We start from the raw sequence: 21582 nt of genomic DNA on the forward strand, positions 1-21582 counted from the left end.
GGATTCTAATTATTAAATTTCTAATTATAATCTAATACTAACTTAAGAGGGTGGAAAGATCAATATTTGGTTTCCTAACTTATTCTAATATACTATTAGTATTTAGGTTATATTATGTTACTTTTATATTTATCTTTTTTTTAAATAAAACAACTTAAAAGTTGCCTAATAAGACAAAACTCATAACTATGCCTAACCATAACAAAAAAGGGTCATGCTCAAACCATGTCCGAATCACTAAAACTTAGACCCGTTTCGAAATACCCATCTACCGGGACCAAAATCATGTCGAACAGACAAGATTTGATGCCCCCAAAATAGGGTATACTAAAAGTAATGAAAATACTTTATGACCGTTGATTTTTAAGATCGTTTAATATAATGCAAGATAGGAAAGACACAAGAATCCTACAGATTGGGGATCGATCCAACATTTAATTTACATATCCTACGGTCTGAAAACTCAAATCGAAGATCTAGCCATTAATCTTCGATCGAAAGATCTACGATCTAGATTTAATTAGGATTTGTATCTTTATAGGCCCTTGGTAGGACCGGGTCATTACAAGCACTCTCTCAATCACCTCTTGAGACACCCTCTCTTCGTCAACCTTCTTCTAAAAAAAAAAAAATCTTCTTCTAAAAGTTACCAACGTCGAATTTTAGACGATCGATCTTGTCTATCACCTTGATTTCGACCTCTTTAGAGGCAAGCTTTCTCTCAACCACCACAGTCCGGCACGTGAAACCCAGATCAGTTCCTCAACCTGTTCTGGCCCAAGGAACTAGGGGCATTGTGTTGGGGGTAAAATCGAGCACCGGCCGCGTACTGACACACGGCTTAAGAACCCGGACGCCCTTGGCAAGAAACCGTCACGTAGCACAAAGAAAGCGGATCCTTGACAACTACCCAAATCCTTGACCAGCATGGAACCACCAGCCCACACTGCATCCAGTAGCCACACGCCACTCCACCACCCAATCTGCCATCGCCCTAAAGCTCTTGGGATAGTGAAACATCAGAAACAATCATACAATCTCCATGCAGCACCCCTAACATCAAAGCAATCATGACCTGCTTCTACATGCGATGCTTGGACCCCCTGCAACACCGCCACGGGCACCAATGCCAACAATGGCATAGCAGCCACGCCATCTCCATCCCATGGATTGCGGAACCTCCGCATATTAAATGGAAATCCTCGCGCCATTAAAAAGAGAGATCAGTTCATTCATGAACATAGGTAGGAGAGAACATAGTGCTCTCTTTGTTGTTATTTCTGAACCAATGACAGATAAGTCAGATATAATTGACATTGCTAGGGAAATTAGCATGGACCATTCAATGGTCAACGATGCTTGCCCGAGAAGTGGAGGAATGGCATTTCATTATCGATCAAAAGCTCTATGAGCCAAGCTGTCACTGTTGAAGCAATTTATAATGGAGCTATGTTGTCTGTTGTCCTAACTTTTGTTTATGATAGTTGTTCTATCATGGAGAGAAGGCAACTTTGGGAATATCTAGTTGAACGTAGCAGTAATATAAATGAAAAGTGGATGGTTGGACGGGATTTTAATGCAATCCTGAGAGCTGATGAGAAAGTTGGTGGTAGAATTCCTTCATTGAGATCAATTCATGATTTCTAAGATGCAATAGATGGTGCTGGCCCAGTTGATACTGGCTATGAGGGTAACAAGTTCACTAGATGTAATAACCAGGAGGCAGGAAGCAGGGTGAAAGAAAGACTGGATAGAGTCCTCTCTAATAGTGTCTGGAATGAGTAGAATATCCAGATTAAAGTTAGTCCATCCACTTGGCTAGAACTTGCTCTGATCATGCACCTCTTCTAGTTTCTTTCATTAATTTGAGTATGGTTATTAGAAGACCCTTTCGGTTTCAACAAATGTGGACTATTGGTGAAAGATTTATGGCAGTAGTAAGAGAGGATTGGCAGGTTCCGATCTTTGGGAATAATTTTTATGCTCAGACAGCCAAATTGAAAATGTTGAAAGGTAAACTTAGACGCTGGAATAAGGACGTCTTTGGGGATGTTTTTCAAAACATTAGAGAGGCTGAAGATTTGGTGGTTGTGGCTGAGAATGCTCATGATGAGAATCCATCCGTCTCAAATGGTGAGCAGTTAGCCATTGCTAGACAAAATCTTCACCAAGCTCTTCTTAAGGAGGAGATATTCATGAGAAAAAAATCGAAGGAAAAATGATTGGCAAAAGGGGATAGAAACACAAAATTATTTCATGCCTCAGTTAAGAAAAGTCAGACACAATTGTATTCCAAAGAAAAGATGGCCAAATTATATTTGGAAAGATCTTCCTCTTAAAATCAGCTGTTTTATATGGAAAGTTTTTGTGAAAGCTGTCCCCGTGGATGGCAGGCTCAAGGACATATTCATTCCCACCCCATCTATGTGCACATTTTGCGATGTGCCTGAGGAAGAAGAGCTGGATCATGTTTTTGTTGAGAGTGATTTGGAAAATTTTCTATGGGTTCATTTTGCCAACATTCTACAGGTTCCAATTATACTCAACCAGCCTATATGCGCCATGATTCTGTAAGGGTTTGAAATATCAAAGAGGAAAAGAAATTCATATTATGGTTTTACCTTAAAAGTCATCCCATCTCTAATAACTTGGGAGATTTGGAGGGAGCGATGTAAACGACGTATGGAGGGAATTGCCAAGCCTATTAATGTAATCATCGGCGAAATATTGATATGGTGTAAGATGTTATCTAAATCCTTCACGCCGTCCCAAGAGTGTTCTCATTGGGAATGTTCGGCGTTAAGTGCTATAGGGATTATTCCTAAAATGGTAAATTTCCATAAGATGATGAAAGTGGTGTGGGTTAAAGCGAGGCGCAAGGAGAGGTAAAGCTAAATATTGATGGAGCATATAAAGGGAATCCCGGAAATTATGATGGTGGAGGAGTTATTAGAAATTATATGGGTAAGATGATCTTTGCCTTTTCACATATTATGATGTCGGCAGTAGCCTACAAGCGGAAGCGAGAAGTATGGTTGACAGACTTAGGTATTGCAAGGCTCTTAGGGTTTCTGAAGTTTGCTTTGAATCAGATAGTAAAGTGCTAATAGATGTGATTAATACCAAGAAGGATCCACCATGGTCTAGAACTTCAAGATCTTCTTCTAGATATTAAGCCAAGGATATCTCATCAATATAGAGAGGCTGACCAGGTAGCCTACTTCCTTGCGAATTTCGCTTGTGACAATAAAGGAAATAGCACGTTCTATCAATGGAGACCTCCCTAGATTGGCTAGGGGCGCTATGAGGTAAGATTTTCTAGGTATTCCTAGCATTCGAATTATGTAGTTTTTGTTTCTTTTTGTTGGGTTTGAGGTAAGGTGCTATGTCCCACTCATGTATTTTTTTTTCATTCATCAATAAAATGTAAGGTGCTAGCCCAGGTTCCTAGATAAATTCCGGGTTAAAAAAAACAACTACCCCATAAACACCATAATTATATGCACATATCACTTTTTGGGTTGCAGTTTACAAAAAATTGCACCCAAAATGCAGTTGGTTTGTACACCCAAATTGACCATAATGCAACACTCTTAAGAAAAAAAATTTGCACCCATAATGCAGTTGGTCTGCACACCCAAATTGACCATAAAGTAACACTTCTAAGAAAATGCAGAGACTAGCCTTCCTGAAAGATACCCAAATAAAGGGGGGGGAAAAGAAACGCAAAAAAAAAAAAAAAAAACATGAAAATTCGAACTACACATTTCAATAGAAAACAAGGGCATCAGAACATTGAATCAAAAACTCAAAATTCAAACTCACCTAGCACCAAAATAGAAACAAAATATAACATTTTTAAAAAGGGGGACAAGGGGGAAAACATGTCACCTGCCCAACTACAGCAGCTAGGGGAAAATACCGCCGGCCGTAGCTAGAACTATCGGGTTTCTCGGGAGCGATTACGGAACCGTTGGTTGATTCGAGAGTGGAAGTAGCCATGGGACGAAGGACACGCGCTTGAATTTCCAAGCGACTGTAAGAGCGCTTGGGCCGCGAAGAAGAGAGAAGAGAGTGTCGTTTGAAGGAAGGGAAAATGCAAGATTGGATACGAGTAAGAGAATTTGAGCTGGGAGCTGTTGGAGAAGCAGCCATTAGAACAGAGAGAGAGAGAGAGAGATCCCTTATCTCGTTATCACTTTCACGAATATTTATATGGGAGAAATTATATGGTGTATGGATATATGAGATTTTACAGGGTGTAAGCCCTTATAGTCCTTCACTTTTAAAAAAGTACGTACGGACCACACCATAGGATGATCCAAACCGCCCATATGATGGGCCATAACGTAAATAGGTTGTGCCCAAAAAAATCATTTATGTAGGATGATCCCAACCCTCAGATTTATAGATGAACTGCATATTACAGAAACCTTTATAGAGAGGGCTAGAATCATCATATGGAAATGAAGGTATTTACGTTATGGCCATCACAGTTTGGATCATCCTATGGTGTTGTCCTGCTTTTTTAAAAATAAGGCCAAACCGTCCATATGATGGGCCATATACTCTGGATATATTGAGTTATTGAGAATTTATATGATGGGTGGCCGTGAAAACACGTGAAGTCTAAAAAAAGTAGGTACGACCCACTTTTTTTTTATGATCCAAACCGTTCATCTGTTTGGGCACAACGTAAATAGGTTGTACCCCAAAAATCATTTCCATAGGATGATCCTAACCCTCCGATTTGTAGAAGATTCCATAAATGATTTTTGGGGCACTACATATTCAGATCAGAGGGTTAGAATCATCCTATGGAAATGATTTTTGGGGCACAACCTATTTACATTGTGCCCAAACAGCTGAATGGTTTGGATCATAAAAAAAAGCGGGCCATACCTACTCTTTTAGACTTCACGTGTTTTCACGGCCACCCATCATATAAATTCTCTATTGACTAGTGTTTTAAGAAGTAATGTACGGCCACACGATAGGATGATTTGGAGATCTTGTAGGGCCTGGGCGTATAGTCCAATATTTTTCAGAAAGCACTGTACGGCCCACTACATGGGATAATCCAAACCGTCCATTTGTTGATCCAAAATGTAAACAGTTTTTCCCCAAGAAATCGTTTCCATGGGATTATTATAACCCTTTGATGAAAATAATCGCCTGATCTATAGAGAGGGACTGCACATTGTCGAAACCTTTTTAGATTGTAGGTTTAGGATCATCCTATGGAAATGATTTCTAGGGCACAATTACCTACTTACTTTGCGGGGATCATCCTATGGAGTGGGCCATACAGTACTTTGTGGAAAACACTAGACTATATGGCCCAAACCATATAAAATCTCAATGATCCAAACCGTCCATTTGATGGGCCACAATGTAAATAGGTTGTGCCTATCAAATGGACGGTTTGGATCATCCATGATATGCTGTTCCTTTATAAATTGGAGGGCTAGGATCATCCTATGGAAATGATTTTTCGGGCACAAGTTATTTACGTTGTGGCCCATCAGATAGATAGTTTGAATCATGCTGTGGCGTGGGCTGTATCTTACTTTTTAAAAAATATTGGACTATACAGGTTTACACCGGATGACTACTCCACTTTCATACCCTTGGGAAGTGAAATATTAGCCCGGTACACCCTTCTATTGTGCATTTATGACTTCTATTTTTAACACTACAAGGGGTGCCCAGGGGAAGAAAAGCGGGCAAAGATATCATCCCCTTTAAAAGATGAGAAATGATTTCACCACAAACATATTTGATACATGACGCTCATGTTTCTTGTCTTTTATATTTAAAGAGCTGTAAAAGGATTTTTACGGTCCCCAAAAAACACTTATTTGATACTTTTTATGGTGTCCACCTTCTTCAAACCATTAATTGTTGGGCCCCGCTAAGAATTTGTAAGTATATGTGAGGGCTGCATTGTTCAAGGTGTAAAATGGTGGCCCCAAACTCTTCATGCGCTTGGGTGGAGATTGTAGGACCCACCCAATCAAAATATGTGGCAAAATGGTAAAGTCCCATCCGTTGCATGGGTTTCAGTGGAGTTGGCTGGGACCCACCTTATGCAAGGATTTGGATAGGGATGGTGGGCGTACTCATGGGTGCAAATGATGGGCCTCACCGTATGTAGTAGGCCTTACCACTTCAAAACGTGAGATTTTAATGGTGGGCTCCAGATGCATCAACAAATCAAATCGGTCTAACTGTAGTGCTCGGTGTATTGATCTTTTGTGGAAAGGAATGTGTGCCAGCTACGGATTATAAATTCTCCCATTTTCATCCATTAAATAACATTTAATTACTTGAAGAGTATTTTAAATTGCCAATTAGCAAACATTTATTTAACTAGACCTAGATCGATTGACCTCCTTGCTTCACTCATGGGACAATACTCTTCCCACGAAGTCCCCTTTCTCCTGGGTCCACAAAGACAAATGTGAGACTGGTGCCAACAATTCATCACGGAAGGACTAATCAAGCTGAGGTGTAGAAAAATTCCACCATAGGAAAATTCCATGGTAGAAATTTTCTATAGAAAATGTTTTTCAATAAAATTTTCTTTGGGAAAAAAAACGAATGACAAAGGAAAGAAACAAGTCAAGGATATATTATAGATAGATATATAATAGGCACCAGTTGGAGCCATACACCATATTATGCTATTCAAATAGCTCAAATACAAAAAAAACAAGTTCTTATTTGTAAATCATCCATCTTTATTCGTACCCGCTGCCTTTATTCCCCTCTCTCGCCCAAAATCATACCATTCGAGGAACAATATAACCTGAAAATACACATCAAGAAATAAAAAATATAAAAAAAATCTAAACACTCAAGGAGATATGAGATATCATCATTATAAAAAATTATTTTTCAATTAAGTATTAAATATAAATTTGATGGCAACAAAATTGCTAAAAAACATTTTATATTCGTGACCAAGAAATTGGAACTCATCACCTAAATGTAATAACGTTTTAAATGATAAAGTTCATTAATTTCTATGGGACACCAAGAAATAGCACCACCTACTTCAACTTAAGTTGTTAGAGTTGGTGTTAATTAGGGCACGTTTGGCTGCCAGGAATTTGTTGTCACGATAAATAAGGCATCTTCAAGTGGAGATGACGATGAAGTCCCTGAAAAGGAAACAAAGTCCCGAAAATGGTGATGAGAAGTTGATAAAAATCGGAAACAAAAAACTCTGCTCAAAACTGGATCAACATTTTCTAGATTTTTAGCAACTTCTTATCACAAGGACAGCCATTTTCGGGATCTTGTTTTGTGATTTTCAGGGACTTCACCCTCATCTCCACTCGAAGATGCCCGATCTATCATGAAAACGTACAAATTCTTGGCAGCCAAACGTGCCCTTAGAGTTGGTTAGGGTTTAGTTTCTTACTTCCGCATTTGGTACCGGAGCCAAGTGGGCGGCCACAAGATTTGGCGACATTGACAAGTTTGGGCATGCTAATGACCTTCTCAATGTCTTTAGTAATGTACGTGCAAGCGCATGGCAAGTTGGCCTTCTGAACTAGGGCACAACACTGTGGAGAAGGAGCGGTGAATGGGCCAGGCATTTGAACGAACTGGTAGCACTGTGCTATCATTCCCTTTATATCGCATCCTTGCCCCCAAACTCCATTTCCATGTGAAACAACAATGGAACCCACAAAAAAGGCCACAACCAAGCTACGAATGCTCATAATTGCCATACTTTTCTCTTCTTCTTCTTCCTACTTTTGGCTCCTTTGTACAGTGAATTGGCTATATATAGGGAGAGGATCGAGAGAAGGAATTGGGTTCTGCTGTATCTTTTGCCTCGGTTTTTTCACCAATGGTCATGAATATGGCATGGTTTTGTATTACGTTACAATTGCTCTGCATGCAGCTGTAAGAATGCATGAGAAATGTGTGGTAGAGACTATTTTTTTTGGTATCTGTGAAGATTATATTTATGAAGCACCTGCATACTTTGTAAAACGGCTCAAATATTCAGAAGTCTTGTGCCACGAGTTCATTGTATTTGTTGTTATTTGCAGGGTATGCCTGTTATAGAAATTTAGGTAACTTTTTTCCTTTTTCTTTTCATTTTGACAAGGATAGCACCGAATTAAGGTTTTAAATTTCGGTTTCGGTACCCATTTCGGACCCCACCGAAATCCGAAATTTAGTGCCGAAATTCGGTAATAATTAAAAAATATTATTTAATTAATTTCCGAAATTCCAAAATTTAGGCTGAAATTTTGTAACAGTTTTTTTTTTATTTTTTTTAAATACATTAAATTTCGAAATTTGGTATTTCGCAAAATTCCAAATTTCAGTTTCGGTCTAGACCGAAATCTGAAATTTCGGATTTCGGCCGAAATTTAAAATCATGGCACCGATACATGGTAATATTTTTGAGAGATTTGCTATCATCCATCGGAAGAGCCACTTTTTGGGCCTTGTGTGTGCCACCAATAGCTGTTGACCCCACGTTGCTAGGATGATCCTAACACGATCAAAGTCGTGCTTCAGCCGAGGCCAGATGATATTTCAATATATCCTCTCCATCCTCAGAGAGTGTATAGGGATATATAGGTATCCTTATATTCCAAAATTTCTACATTCCGAACAACTTCATTAGTAGGGGTGCAATATGGGTTGGACTCGGGCTGAGCTTTTGCTAAAAAATGAACCGGAGAATCAATGGCTACCCAACCCGGTTTTATGGTAAAAACTGTTGGAGATTTTCAAAATAAAAGAGATTTTGAAAATGATTTTTGAAAACCAAAATGTTTTACTTTGGGAAAATGGGTTAGTAAGAATTCCGCCACTTTTTCCTATTTTTTTAAAATTAAATGGTATTGCAAATGGTGAGACCACGGGACATTGCAACACACCGTCCACACACGGCAGTGGTACCTAGGTTGTACGACGTTACTGGTTCTCCTTGGCGTACTTTGCACTTAATTTGCACATAATCATCATCATGATGATGACGGTTTTGCTAAATCCAACAGTCAGTCTAGAGTTGATTTGAACTATAGAATTGCAATCTGACACGATCTAACAGTCAGATAAGCTGGCCATGTTGTTTATGGCACTTTTCAGTACAAGGAAGTCGGTTTTTACTGGCAGTCAATAAAACCGCCCGTCTGTACAATACTGACAAAAGGCAATAGTATTGAGGGGCGGGCAGTCATGACTGCCCCTAAATAGAGACAAGCATAGGCATTCTTAGAATAAACTTTTTGTTATTAACAACAAAGAGGCAAACCAGCTGTGAAAAAATATTATTTTTTTGGCAAAAGAATTTACGAATGAAAGAATTAGAAGGATGTGGTCAGTGGATTTATACATAAGGGGGGTAGGTTATACCTAAGGTGGGCATTACACACAAGGGGGGAAGTTTATACATAAGGCTGGGCCCAATTGAGTTGGGCCTATTAAGGAGTTTGGCCCAACTCAACAGAGGCAGCTGCCCCCCTTATGCTACAAGTAGCGCTGCCCCAGGATGTGGTTCGGCAAACCTAAGTGTGATCGAGAATGAGATTTCCACCCATTTTTTCATAGCCATGCAGTCGCTTTGGTCAATTCATATTCTCTCCGTTCGTCCACTAGAGAGAAGCCGTGTGGAGAATAATTGCCGAACACGCTCTAGTTTTTTTTTTCCGTTTAAATCCAAGCATATGGTATTTTAGATATGCATCCCTTAAATTTATTTAGTTTTTTTTTTTTTTTTTTTTTTCGTTTAAATCCAAGCAGATGGTATTTTAGATATGCTTCCCTTAAATTTGTTTCCCAATTTTGATTTTGATGTGAAACAATAGAGCACGAGAGAGAGAGAGAGAGAGAGAGAGAGAGAGAGAGAGAGAGAGGGGCTGGTTAGCGTTTCAACCAGCAAATTCAGGAACTTGCTCACTCAAATCTCCAAAACCTGTCCTTTTTGCTCTACTCTCATGCTATGCTTGGTAATTGCCCTACAACATGGGTTGTGGTGGAGATCGTGGGACCCACTCAGGGGCAGAGGCACATATAGCATGTTGGGGGTGGGGGGTATGGCTCCTCAATGAATTGCAAAATCCATTTTATATTTTATGGCCTTGCATGCATGCTTAGCTAGTTTAGTTTAGTGGCTTTACGTGCATGCTTAGTGGCCATGCCCCCAGTGTAATTTCCTGGCTCCGCCCCTAGACCCACTTATCACAACATGATACAAAATGTCTGGCCCCACTCGATGCGTGGGTTGAGCGGAGTTGGTAGGACCCACCTTATCAAAACATGTTGCAAAATGGTTGGCCCCACCTACGTTTGGATTTGGGTGGAGATCATTGGCCCTGGCATATACATGGTTCGGATAGAGATTGATGGGGTGTAAAAACACCAGCCTCTAGCAGGCCGCCACCTGTCCTGGGAGTAGGTGAACTCCAGCCTGTAGCAGGCCGCCACCTGTGCCGCCACCTGTCCTGGACACCTGTCTTGGAGTAGGTGAACTCCAGCCTGTAGCAGGCCGCCACCTGTCCTGGACACCTGTCTTGGAGTAGGTGAACTCCAGCCTGTAGCAGGCCGCCACCTGTCCTGGACACGTCATCGAGTTTCCCTCTATAAAAGGGAGTTCAAAGTTCAAACCAAGGGTAATGAAAAACCTTCTCTCCACCCTAAACTCTTAGAACTAGCTCTGCACGCCTGCTCATACTGACTTGAGTGTCGAAGGGCCTGTCCGGAGTAAAACCCGGGTTGGTCTTCTGACCTCGCTTGCCTTTGTGCAGGACTTAGCTCTCTCAGCAGGACTCAGTCCTGCCCTCCACTTCGCTTCACTCTGGTCCCCCATGACTCAGTCCCTCTGGTAATCCAGAACAGCTCTTACGTCACTGTCGTACCTGTTACCGATTTTCGGTCTAACAGAGATGGTCGTGGGCACTATCATATGAAAAACGAGATGTAAAATGGTGGCCCCCATATATTTTATACATGCTTATATTTCAAAATTAACTCACGCTATAAAATGATGGCCCCGCTCATGATATGCATGAGGTGTAAAAAAAGTCGCCTGCCAAAGGAAAATTTCCAGTAAAAAAAATTATTGGAAAACGTTTTTCAATAAAAAATTTACATGGAAACACAGCAAATGACAAAGGAGAGACGCATGTTTAATAGATAGATTATATTATAGGCAACACTTACAGCCAAACTCCATACATATTGTGCTAATCGAATAGCTCAAATACGAAAGAACAAGTTCTTATTAGTTTATATGAACTTTCTATCTCCCACTTTAGTCATTACCAAAACAGTGCTGCCTTTATTCCTATCTCTAGCCCCAAATCATGCCATTGGAACCGTATAACCTGAAAATACACATGATCAAGAAAATAGAAAATGTTAACAAATAGGAGAAATGAGATATCATAATAGAAGAAGTATTTTCAATTAACTATTCACTACAAATTCGTTGACAAGAAAATTGCTAGAAACAATTTTAAACGGCGATCAAAAAATTGGGATGCATCTCTTAACTCATTATTATTTTTAAATAAGTATACATGCGGGAAAAGATTGGTTGCAAATCATTGAGTCAACCAGCTCAAGTAAGAAAATGTGGTTCGAGCAATACAAGTCTAAGTTCCAAGATTTAACTACTCCTTAGATCATTGTGCTTGTAATGATAGTTTCTGAGTTTGGGTCATTATCCATTTCGAATCGGACCATCCATCAGGGTGTCCTAGAATACTATTTTTTGTTTTGAGTACAGTTTTAAATATGACAAAAATACCCCTCACGAATATAAATAAGTGAACGAAAATTTGATGGATATTTTCAAGCATTGGCATCCTCCATTCAGAACAAGGACGTTCCATCGGATTTTGTAGCTACATCTAGGTTACGATCAGAAATAATTTCGGACCTTAGGTTATGGATCCAACAGACTCAACTGGACCCAACTGCATTGCCCAAATCCTGTCCATTAACAGTCAAATCCTTTGGGTCCATCGGGTCCATTGACAACCCTAAATATGCAGAGAGAGAGAGAGAGAGAGTTATGGTTAGGGTTAGGTTTCTTACTGCCGCATTTGGTACCCGAGGCAAGTGGGCGTCCACAAGATTTGGCAACGCCGACGACTTTAGGCATGCTAATGACCAGCTCCACTGCTTTGGTTACGGACTTGCAAGCGCACGGGAAGTCGGTCTTCTGCACTTGAGCACAACACTCAGGAGAAGGAGTGGTTGGTGGTCCAGGGATCTGAACGAACTTGCCGCATTGTGACACCAGTGCCCCCACATCACATCCTTGCCCCCAAACTCCATTTCCAAGCGAAACAACGATCCCACTCACCAAAATGGCCACAACCAAGCTACGAATACTCAATACTGCCATCTCTCTCTTCTCTTCTTCTTTTTGTACAATGAATTGGATTTGTTTAGATATATATAGGTAGAGGGCAGAAGGTTTTGGATAGGGTCAAATCTGAGGAAATATGCAGGGTATGTCTATTATAGAAATATAGTTAACTCTTTTCCTTTTTTTCTTTTTCTACGATAAGAGCATCTATACATGGCAATTTCTTTAAGGGGAAATGAGAAGGGAGCCACTTTTTGGGCCTCGTGGGCCCGTGTGTGCCAATTGGACGTGATCAGATCGATTTAGATTGAGGTGAATGCCGACCAATAGTCGGGCTCATAGCTGTATTGACCCCACGTACCTTGATAAGATGATCTAACCCCCTTGATTTATCAAGCCTTGTTTAGTGCTTTCGCCGAGGCCAGACTAGATTTCAATATCCTCTCCACCCTCATTGCATGACCTTGAAACTGGTAGAGATGAGGGAGACGATTAAGAATAATAATAATAATTGCTTAGCCTTCCTTGATGCTTGAATGCACAATAAGGCTCTCTAAGACACTCTTGATATAGATTACATGTGTTTCCTAAACCAATCTCTCAAAGTCATAGCAAGATCAAGGCATAGAGATGGTGAGAGCGAGTATTTCCCAAATATGGATTGCAAGTCCAAAACAAGGGATTTCTATGTGTTTGGAAACCAAATTAAAATCACTTGAATTTGAGTTTTAACCAACAATGTATACAAGGGTAAATTGGTAAATTCAAACAAATGGCAAACTTGTAAGTATAATTAATGTCCAAGGGGATTTATAGAAAAATGAGGAGAAAGAATTTTTGTGAAAAATTCTAAGCCTTTAGCTAAGTAAGAGAGAGGATTGTAGCAGCCTTGACATATGGAAATCCAGATGTCAAGTGGCATGCTAAGCCTAATTCAATTAGACTTAAAAATCAAAAAGAAAAATTAAGAAAATTTGAAGAAAATAGAAAAAATAGAGAGAAAAAACTGTGAGATTTGGGAGATCAAATCTTTGCTGTAATGAAAAGCTTTTGCAAAGTTTTAGTGAAGGATTTGATGTGCAGAAGAAAATTTTGGGAGAAAAGCTAAGGTAAGAAAGGAAATCTTGAATTTTCTTAATTTTTGTATTTGATTTTCGTGTTCTGTAACTTTAGGGGCAAAATTGGCCAGAAAGTTCAACATGAAAGTTGTAGAAACTTTCTCTAGATCCAAATACATATAAGATTAATAAGCTTTGGTTGAGAATTGAGTAAGTTATGTTGATTTTAATATTTCAGTTTAAAATAGGATTTAAAATGATGATTTTCTATTTTCTGTCCATCTCCAGCGAGATTTGGCAGAAGGTCTAAACATAAAAATTGTTAGAAATAATATTTGTAACAACTTTTATGCTTTGTTCATTTCCTAATTTTGAGGATATAAGAAGTTATATTGAATTAAAGATTTCAGTTTAGCTTTAAACCCTCTTTCAAGAATCAAATTGGAAAAGTTACTTTTCCTGCCATCCCCGACGAGATTTGGTCGGAGGTCTAACATAAAAGTTGTTGGAAATAATATTTTTAACAAATTTTATATTTAATATATTTTCTATTTCTGAGTATAATTTCTATTTTTAACAAATTCTATTTCTGAGTATCTTTTTAACAAATTTTATGTTTAATCGATTCCCCTTTCAAAAAAATTCGTCCTATACTATTTGGGTCATAATTCATTACTTTCAAGTGGGTTCCATTGAAGCATACTTGGATATCTTCTTCTCCTCTTCAACATACTTTAATTTGGGGTTATAATTCTTCGATCTTCGGATTTTCTAAGGTGTATTAAGGGCTGGTCAAAGCGTATATCTTAGATTACCAGCCCTAGAGACAAGGAAAAGCGATTAACGGTTAGTATTCGTCTCCCTTGAAAACTAGGAACTAGAAAAAGCATGCTAGGTTAGGTTTTTGAGTTTTCTTTCAAAGATGATGCATACGGTTGTATTTTTGGATGAAATTTTGATATGATCTAATATGAATCATCTTATTTTTAAATCCAGATTTTTACCTGAAAATTAATTTTCTATGATTTAAAAATTAATTTTCTTTCAAAGCTCTTTCGATATGGGTTTGAATTCGGTTTTCAAAGCAAGTAGTCTGAATCAATAGTTTTCTTCAAATATGATTCTTTATGAGATTAAAACATAGTTAAAAACTTCTGTAAACCTAAATTTTCAGCTAAGATTGGCTCGTTTTGACGCCGATATCACTTTTCGAGCAGTTGCCCAGAAAGAGTGATTTTTCAATGAAAAAAAAATCAAATCTATAGAAAAATATGTCAGAATTGGCTAAAATTTTGGCTCCAGTAGTTGTTTACTATTTCCATAACACCCAAATTTTTTTATGATTTTTTGAATTTATGTAATATGATTTTAATTGATTTAAGGTCTGTTTTAATTCGAATAAATATTAAATGAGTTTGAAAAATCAAGAAAATTTTTAGAATAATATCTTATAAATATTTAAGAGTTTTTGTTGAAGAAAATTTTGAAATGTTTTAAAATCATAACTTCGTTTTGCGCATAAAGTGACTATTTTTTCAATAAAATTTGATTTTTTCGATTAAATTCTAATCTTCTGAAGCTAAAATTTAGAAAAAAATAATATAATTCATATTTGATCTTTTGTGATTTTTTCATAATTTTAGGATTAGAATTGATATTGTGTTTTTAGTTTTTCTTTCAAAATTTTAGATTTTTTCTGATTTGTAATTGGTGGTAAATCATAATAAAAATCAATGAAATTTTTACAGTAGGCTTCTAATATTAATATCTCGTTACTGTAGAAGTTACGATCGAATTAGAATATTATTTATATATGTTGCTTTGTAAATTTACCACCTGTCAGATTTAGAAAAAATCTTATAAAAGATTTATTTTAATTCAAAAAATATGCAAATATTCTGAATGTCATATTTTATCATTATTGAATTTTTATGAAAGTTTTGGTCGAATTAGAATAGAATTGATATGTGTTGCTTTGTAAAATTAGAATATGGTCTGAAATTGATAAATCCATTAAAAATCCAATGTAAATCCAAAAGTCACAAAAATATTCAGAACATCTTAATTTCTCAATATGCATCTAATTCTTAAGGAACTTAAACATAAACCTTAAAAGTCTACAACTTCCTTTGAAAATTTGCTTTTCTAGGTCTTTTAGGTGCATAAGTTGTACTTATAATCGTTTACCAATTGCGATCTATCTTGTACGGTTTAAGTATCTAAGTTATAATATGTTGTTGGCTCCGAGGTCGTTATCCACGAAAATCCTGAGAACATGCCAGACAATAAGATATTATAACTTATATGCCAAATTGTATAAGTGTAGAAAGCACGATTTCATTCGGAAAATCTAGATTCGTTACCTGATTACGAGAATGAAAGGTATGGGAAATTACCACCATATGCAGCATTCTTGCCCGATAATCCAGTCTTCAATTTCAAAATTTAACTCTCTTGAATTTCTTTTAAATTTCTCATTTAACTCTATACTAATATGCGAACTATGTGGCATGCATCCTAAAATTTAATTTTAATATAATCCTTAATGTATCTCTTACATCACTTGGATTAAAAACCCATCAAACTAGATTTTCAATATAAACCCATCAAACACATCAAATAAGAAAACCTATTAATTTTGGGTTTATCAGGGTTTCCCTCATTTTTGCCTATTTTTGCACCTTGGAGCTATTTTGGTTATTTCTAGTGTGTTTCATTTGATCCCCGGGGTATGTCTAAGAAGTTATGGCTTATTCTATGAATTTTGAAAAACCTGCTATTTTTGAAATTTCTCAGGGTTTTTCCTATTTTTCATCGATTTTTTGCACTATAGGGGTATTTTGGTCATTTCTAATGTGTCTCATTTAACCCCCAAGTTGTGTCAGAGAAATCTTGAGTGATTGCATGAATTTTAAAAAACATGCAAAGTTTAGAATTTTTGAGGGGTTTCACTTGATTTGGAAATTTTGAGTGTCGATGGCATTTTGAGCATTTTTAAGGAATGACAAATGATCCTATTTGATATTACCGACCAAAAGAAGCAAACTTAAAAATTTTCTATTTTTAGGATTGACCATGCAGATTTTCTACCTTTAACTTTCTCCTTTGGGGGCAATCCAATTTAAGGTCATTTCTAGTCGCCTTTGGGTACGTAATGATCAAACATGGGCATTTTGGTCAGAAAAATTATTTTTTCTAAAGGGGATGGTTCGATCATATATTGAGGGTGCAATATAAATGTCACCAAAAGAAGCAAACTTAAAAAATTTCTATTTTTTAGCATTGACCATGAAGATTTTCTACTTTTAACTTTCTCCTTTGGGGGCAATCCAATTTAAGGTCATTTCTAGTCGCCTTTGAGTACGTAATGATCAAACATGGGCATTTTGGTCCGAAAAATTATTTTTTCTAAAGGGGATGGTTCGACCATATGTTGAGGGTGCAACATAAATGTCATATGGGTTGGGTTCATCCCTATAAATAAGAATTTTCATGAATTTTAGTGAAATTTTGATGAAAAAACTCAAAATACATGTAATAAGGCCCATTGGGCTAAAAGCCCATGAGGTGGGGCCCATGTGGGCTCACCCATGTGGGTTGGCCACCAAAGTGGGCGCCTCACATGGGTGGCCCATATAGTTGGGTGCCCCACACGGATGAGTTGGGATGGTGATGTCATATTTGATGTGTTTTGAAAAAAAAAGAATGAAAAGAAGGAAGAGTTATAATTAGAAAAGGCTAGTATAGTCATGTTAGTAAAATATCCATAACGTTTTACCTACGCATTCAAAAAAAATTCTGTTATACTTGTTTCGAACGGCTCGAAGAGATCTACAACTTTCTACTTTACGATATTTCTTGATTCTGCCTCTAAATAGGTCAAAAAAGAGTTCCAACGTTGGGCAATCCCTTTTAGACGGGAATATTTCATATATATGTTATTTTCATTGTGTGAAAGCTTCTAGAAGAGTCTTGAAAGATTTACCTTATATAAAATAGTATGCCTTGGTTTGAAAGTAATCACAATTGGAATTCAAGTTGATTTGAAAACTAAAAGAAAGGAAAGATAAGGAAGAGAAATAAGAAACTAGCTAATGTGAGACTCCTCACAAAGGAAACTACCTATTCTTTGAAAACCCTAGCTTTTTCTATAAAGCAAATCAATTCAACCTTGGGAAAGGACTGAAAAATTCGTTCAACACTCTCCCCCCTTCAAGAAAATTCATCCCACTTCTTTTTGGGCCACAATTCATCACTTTCAAGTTCTTCCATTAAAGCACATTTGGATATCTTCTTCTCCTCTTCAATATATATCGATTTGGGCTATATGCTTCGGTCTTCGGATTTTCTAAAGCGTATAAAGGGCTGAAAAAGCGTATATCTTGGATTACCAGCCATAGAGACAAGGATTCCGATCAACGGTAGGTTTTCTTCCTTTTTTTTATCTAAGAACTAGAAAAGAATGTTTAGGGTTATCTTTTCTTCGTTTTCTTCATGTTTTTTGTAGATAATCTTATAAGAAGTTATCTTGCATGATCTAATAAGATTTTTGATGGGTCAATTTACTTTGTTACAGATTTTGGTGAAAGAAGAACTATGTTATATGTGAAAATTGGGTGTTTAACCAATTAGGGTTTCAAGTGGCTTTTGAATCGTTTTACAAAGCAAGTGTTTCGAAACTAAGGATTTTCACAAAGTTATATTTTTTAAGTTCTAATTGGGTGAAAAAAACACTAAAAATCTAAAAGTTCAAGTAGAATTCATTTATTTTGATAACTCTAAAATTTGTTCGAAAAATACTCTAAAATGAGAAATATGATGATTAAAAATTTGTTCATATACCAAAACAATTCGAAATTGAACGAAATTTTGTTTTCAGAATCTTTTTAATATTTGAACATCATATAAAAAGTTTCAAAGATTTTGAGTATATTTATTATTTTTATTGGAATTTTTAAATAAAATCACTGATTTTCACATATATAAAGGAGATACTACCAAATAAACTCTTCAAAAGCTGACATTTCACAGTAAGATGAATTGTCCTAGAAAAATCATGTTGTAAATTTATCGAGAGTTTTGTGAATAGTTTAATATTTATTATTGATTTTTAATTGATTTGACCAGAACATAAATAAATATGTTAAAAATAGTAAAATCCAAAAATAATGGGTGACAGTTTTACTATGATTTTATACTATTATGGGCATGTTCAAGTAAATATTTGGTTTAATTTGAGATTTGTTTGTTATATATTACTTTGTAATGTCACAAATCCGGCCTAAAATTAGTCAAATTAATTAAAATTTTAATTTTAATATCTAAAATGGTGAAAAATTTAAGAAGAACATAATTTTATAGAATACATCATATTCTAAAGTTTCTAGAAAAAAGAACCTAATTTGCTACGGGTTGCTTTGTAAAATCACCTACCTGGCCTGAAACTGGTAAAATCAATTAAAAATTGAAATTAATTCAAAGTGTCTTGAAAATTTTTAGAAAACTATAATTTTTCATCATATATTCAATCCTTACGTAACCGAAATAGAAACCTTAGGAATCATTGATCTCCTTTGTAAACTTGCCATATAAAGATAGTTTAGATGCTAATGTGACATTCATAATCGTATCCTAATTGCGATCAGTCCTTGACAAATTGAGCATTTAAATTATAGTATGTTGTTGGCTCTGAAGTTGTGGTCCACGAAAATCTTGAGAAATATGCCAGGCAATAATATACTATAACTTATATGTTAAATTATGCAAGGGTGGAAAGCCCGATTCCCTTCCATGGATGCAACCCAATGATGAAACTTGTCAGCCTTAAAGCCATTGGTATTCCTTAAATTTTAGGAGTGAGAAACCTTTAAAGAACTGAAAATCATTAACTTCACAATCTGGGTTAATCAAACCCATATTTTTGGAACCGTTAGATAATGGTATCACCTCGTAGGAACCCTTAGAGCTGATTAGGAACACTTATGTCACATCATGTTCTAGGTTTTAGGGTGCCTATAGTTAGGAGTCCAGCCTCATCATGGCCGTTTGCTATGGATAGCAACTGTGCCATAGATCTAGTTACACTAGTTAACCCATCTCTCTATAGGACAAGCCTAGTTAACCTAGGATGTAGGTTCACCTGCATTAGTTTAGAGAACGTTTTGCACTTAGATAGGACCGTATAACATCTTAGATGAAGTCGTAGGATAATAAAATCTATTCAACTTGAACTAAATAATCTCTCTTAAATTGTTGAAACAGTCAATTCAGTCTAGATCGGTGTCCTAGATGTCTTAGGCATGTAGCTTAGTTTAGGTCATCGAACTACGTCGACTCTGATCCCAGTGAGGCTTGGGTACGTAGCCAGCTTGGATGTTTGGATGACATTCCTCGCACGAGTCGGCCACACACACAATTAGTGGGGTTTTTAGGGTAGTTTTTTATTTCTTCTCTCATTTAAAACTCAAAATTAAATTGATTAAATCACTTGGGATTTTTTTCCAAATTAGAATTTTAGGAGAACTTTCACTTAAATTGAATCTCAACAAATCAAGAAAATCAAGATACACATTTAGGAATTACATTGAAATTAGATTTTAGGATGCATGTCACATAGTTCGCACATCAAAAGAGTTTAAATGAGCCATTTAAAAGAAATTCAAGAGAGTTAACCTTTGTAATTGAAGACCGGATTACCAGGCAAGAATGGTGCATGTGGTGGTAATTTCTTATACCTTCAATTCTCGTAATCAGGTAACGAATCTAGACTTCTGAGACCTCAGATTATTGCAGTGTCACTTATGGGTCTTAGGTCCCTTACCTAGGTGGCGACTTTGGTAATTCTCTTTTGCGTGAAATTCGGATTACTTTAGTGATCCCAAGTTCACAGAAAAGATGAATTAAATAAATAATAAAAATCACTCGCCATTTGCGTGGGTACGAGAGACCAAGAGAGGGAGGCGGGTGTGCCTCCTCTCGCGGGATCGGGTCCCACAAACTGACGACTCTCTTGGGAATTTTGAAAACTGAAATCTTGATCTAAATACATGAAATTGGTAATCTAGAACAACGGCTCTCTTGGATACTGAAATTGGAAAGCGGGATTTTTCTCTTGACAGGTATTTAGACAAACATTTCTTGACCAGGATAGTCTTCAACTAACTGGAAGGAAATTCTGAATTTTGTTGGTTCATCTTTCTGAGAAATTGGCTCAACCATTATCACATACAGGACTCTCCCAAGCTTTAGGTGCCGCTCTGGGGCATGGTCTTCTTATGAAAACTGCACTTTCTGATGTTTCTACTTCTGAATTCTTCTGAGCTGATCTTCTTTGAAATGAAGCTATTTGACTAGATTTTCGAGGTCTTTCAGGTACAATCGTAGGGAGCTGACGACGCTGTGCCTCCTTCAATGAGACAACTGCATCATTTGGACACAAGGACAGTGATTGACTCTTCTTAACGAGAAAATTGGGGTAAAAGACACTATTCAAAGGACCGATGAACTTTGAAAAGGTGAATCTTAGAATAACAAAGATTAACTAACTATACTAACAAACATAGTGATGCTTCTGATTTAGTTAACATTTTATTTGTTAAGTCTATTCTTTCAAAGAGTAGTTTCTCAATTGATAAACACTGGACTTCTTCCTTAAACGGTAAAGCCTCAAGAATTTGGTTACCATTCGTAGAATTGCTTGGTTTCAATGCCCCCATTTTCTAGGACGTCACTTGAACTTCCTTTCGATCTTCAGTCTTGATATTGACTGTAGCCTTCGTATAATGATTCTCTTACCGTGACGAAGTCACCTCTTCAGAGTTTTTAACTTTGCGGTCCGTGCTAGCCTTAACTTTTGCCTGAGTCACCCTTTCAGGTTTTCAACTCAGTAGGCTATCTCCTTAGCTTTTGCCTAAACCGCCCTTTCGAGTTTTAACTTGTCTAAGACAGCACAAATCCAAACACCTAAAGAGTTTTCTTTTTTAGAATTTTTTTAGAAACCACATTGTGACTTGTCTAAGACAAGTACAAAACCAAACACTCAAAGAATTTTTCCCCTTTTTAGAAACCACATTGTAACCTGTCTAAGACAAGTACAAACCCAAACACTCAAAGAGTCTCTTTTTTTTTTTTTTAATCTTGTCGATCAATCCAAAACTTACTCGACCACTTATT

General features: G+C 36.9%; 1 protein-coding gene and 1 long non-coding RNA gene across 2 annotated transcripts in view; both read right to left on the reverse strand.

The window, feature by feature from the left end:
* Nucleotides 1-4219, reverse strand: part of ALB1 (ALBINA 1) — a 44218-nt gene extending 39999 nt beyond the window's left edge. Inside the window, exon 1 of the mRNA XM_077362395.1 lies at nt 3892-4219. Within this exon, the coding sequence (XP_077218510.1) occupies nt 3892-4155 (264 nt within the window). The 5' untranslated portion in view covers nt 4156-4219. The remainder of the gene's footprint in view (nt 1-3891) is intronic.
* Nucleotides 4220-6604: 2385 nt separating this feature from the next.
* LOC143853374 (uncharacterized) lies at nt 6605-7410 on the reverse strand. Its single transcript, XR_013237093.1, has 2 exons — nt 7060-7410; nt 6605-6811 (listed from the first exon to the last, which is right to left on the reverse strand). It is a non-coding gene; the product is annotated as an uncharacterized LOC143853374 (long non-coding RNA).
* Nucleotides 7411-21582: the final 14172 nt, after the last annotated feature.

The sequence above is a fragment of the Tasmannia lanceolata genome, unplaced genomic scaffold, assembly GCF_043159265.1.
Source record: "Tasmannia lanceolata isolate RefF3 unplaced genomic scaffold, GAP_Taslan_0.1 ptg000019l, whole genome shotgun sequence".
Taxonomy (NCBI): Eukaryota; Viridiplantae; Streptophyta; class Magnoliopsida; order Canellales; family Winteraceae; genus Tasmannia; species Tasmannia lanceolata.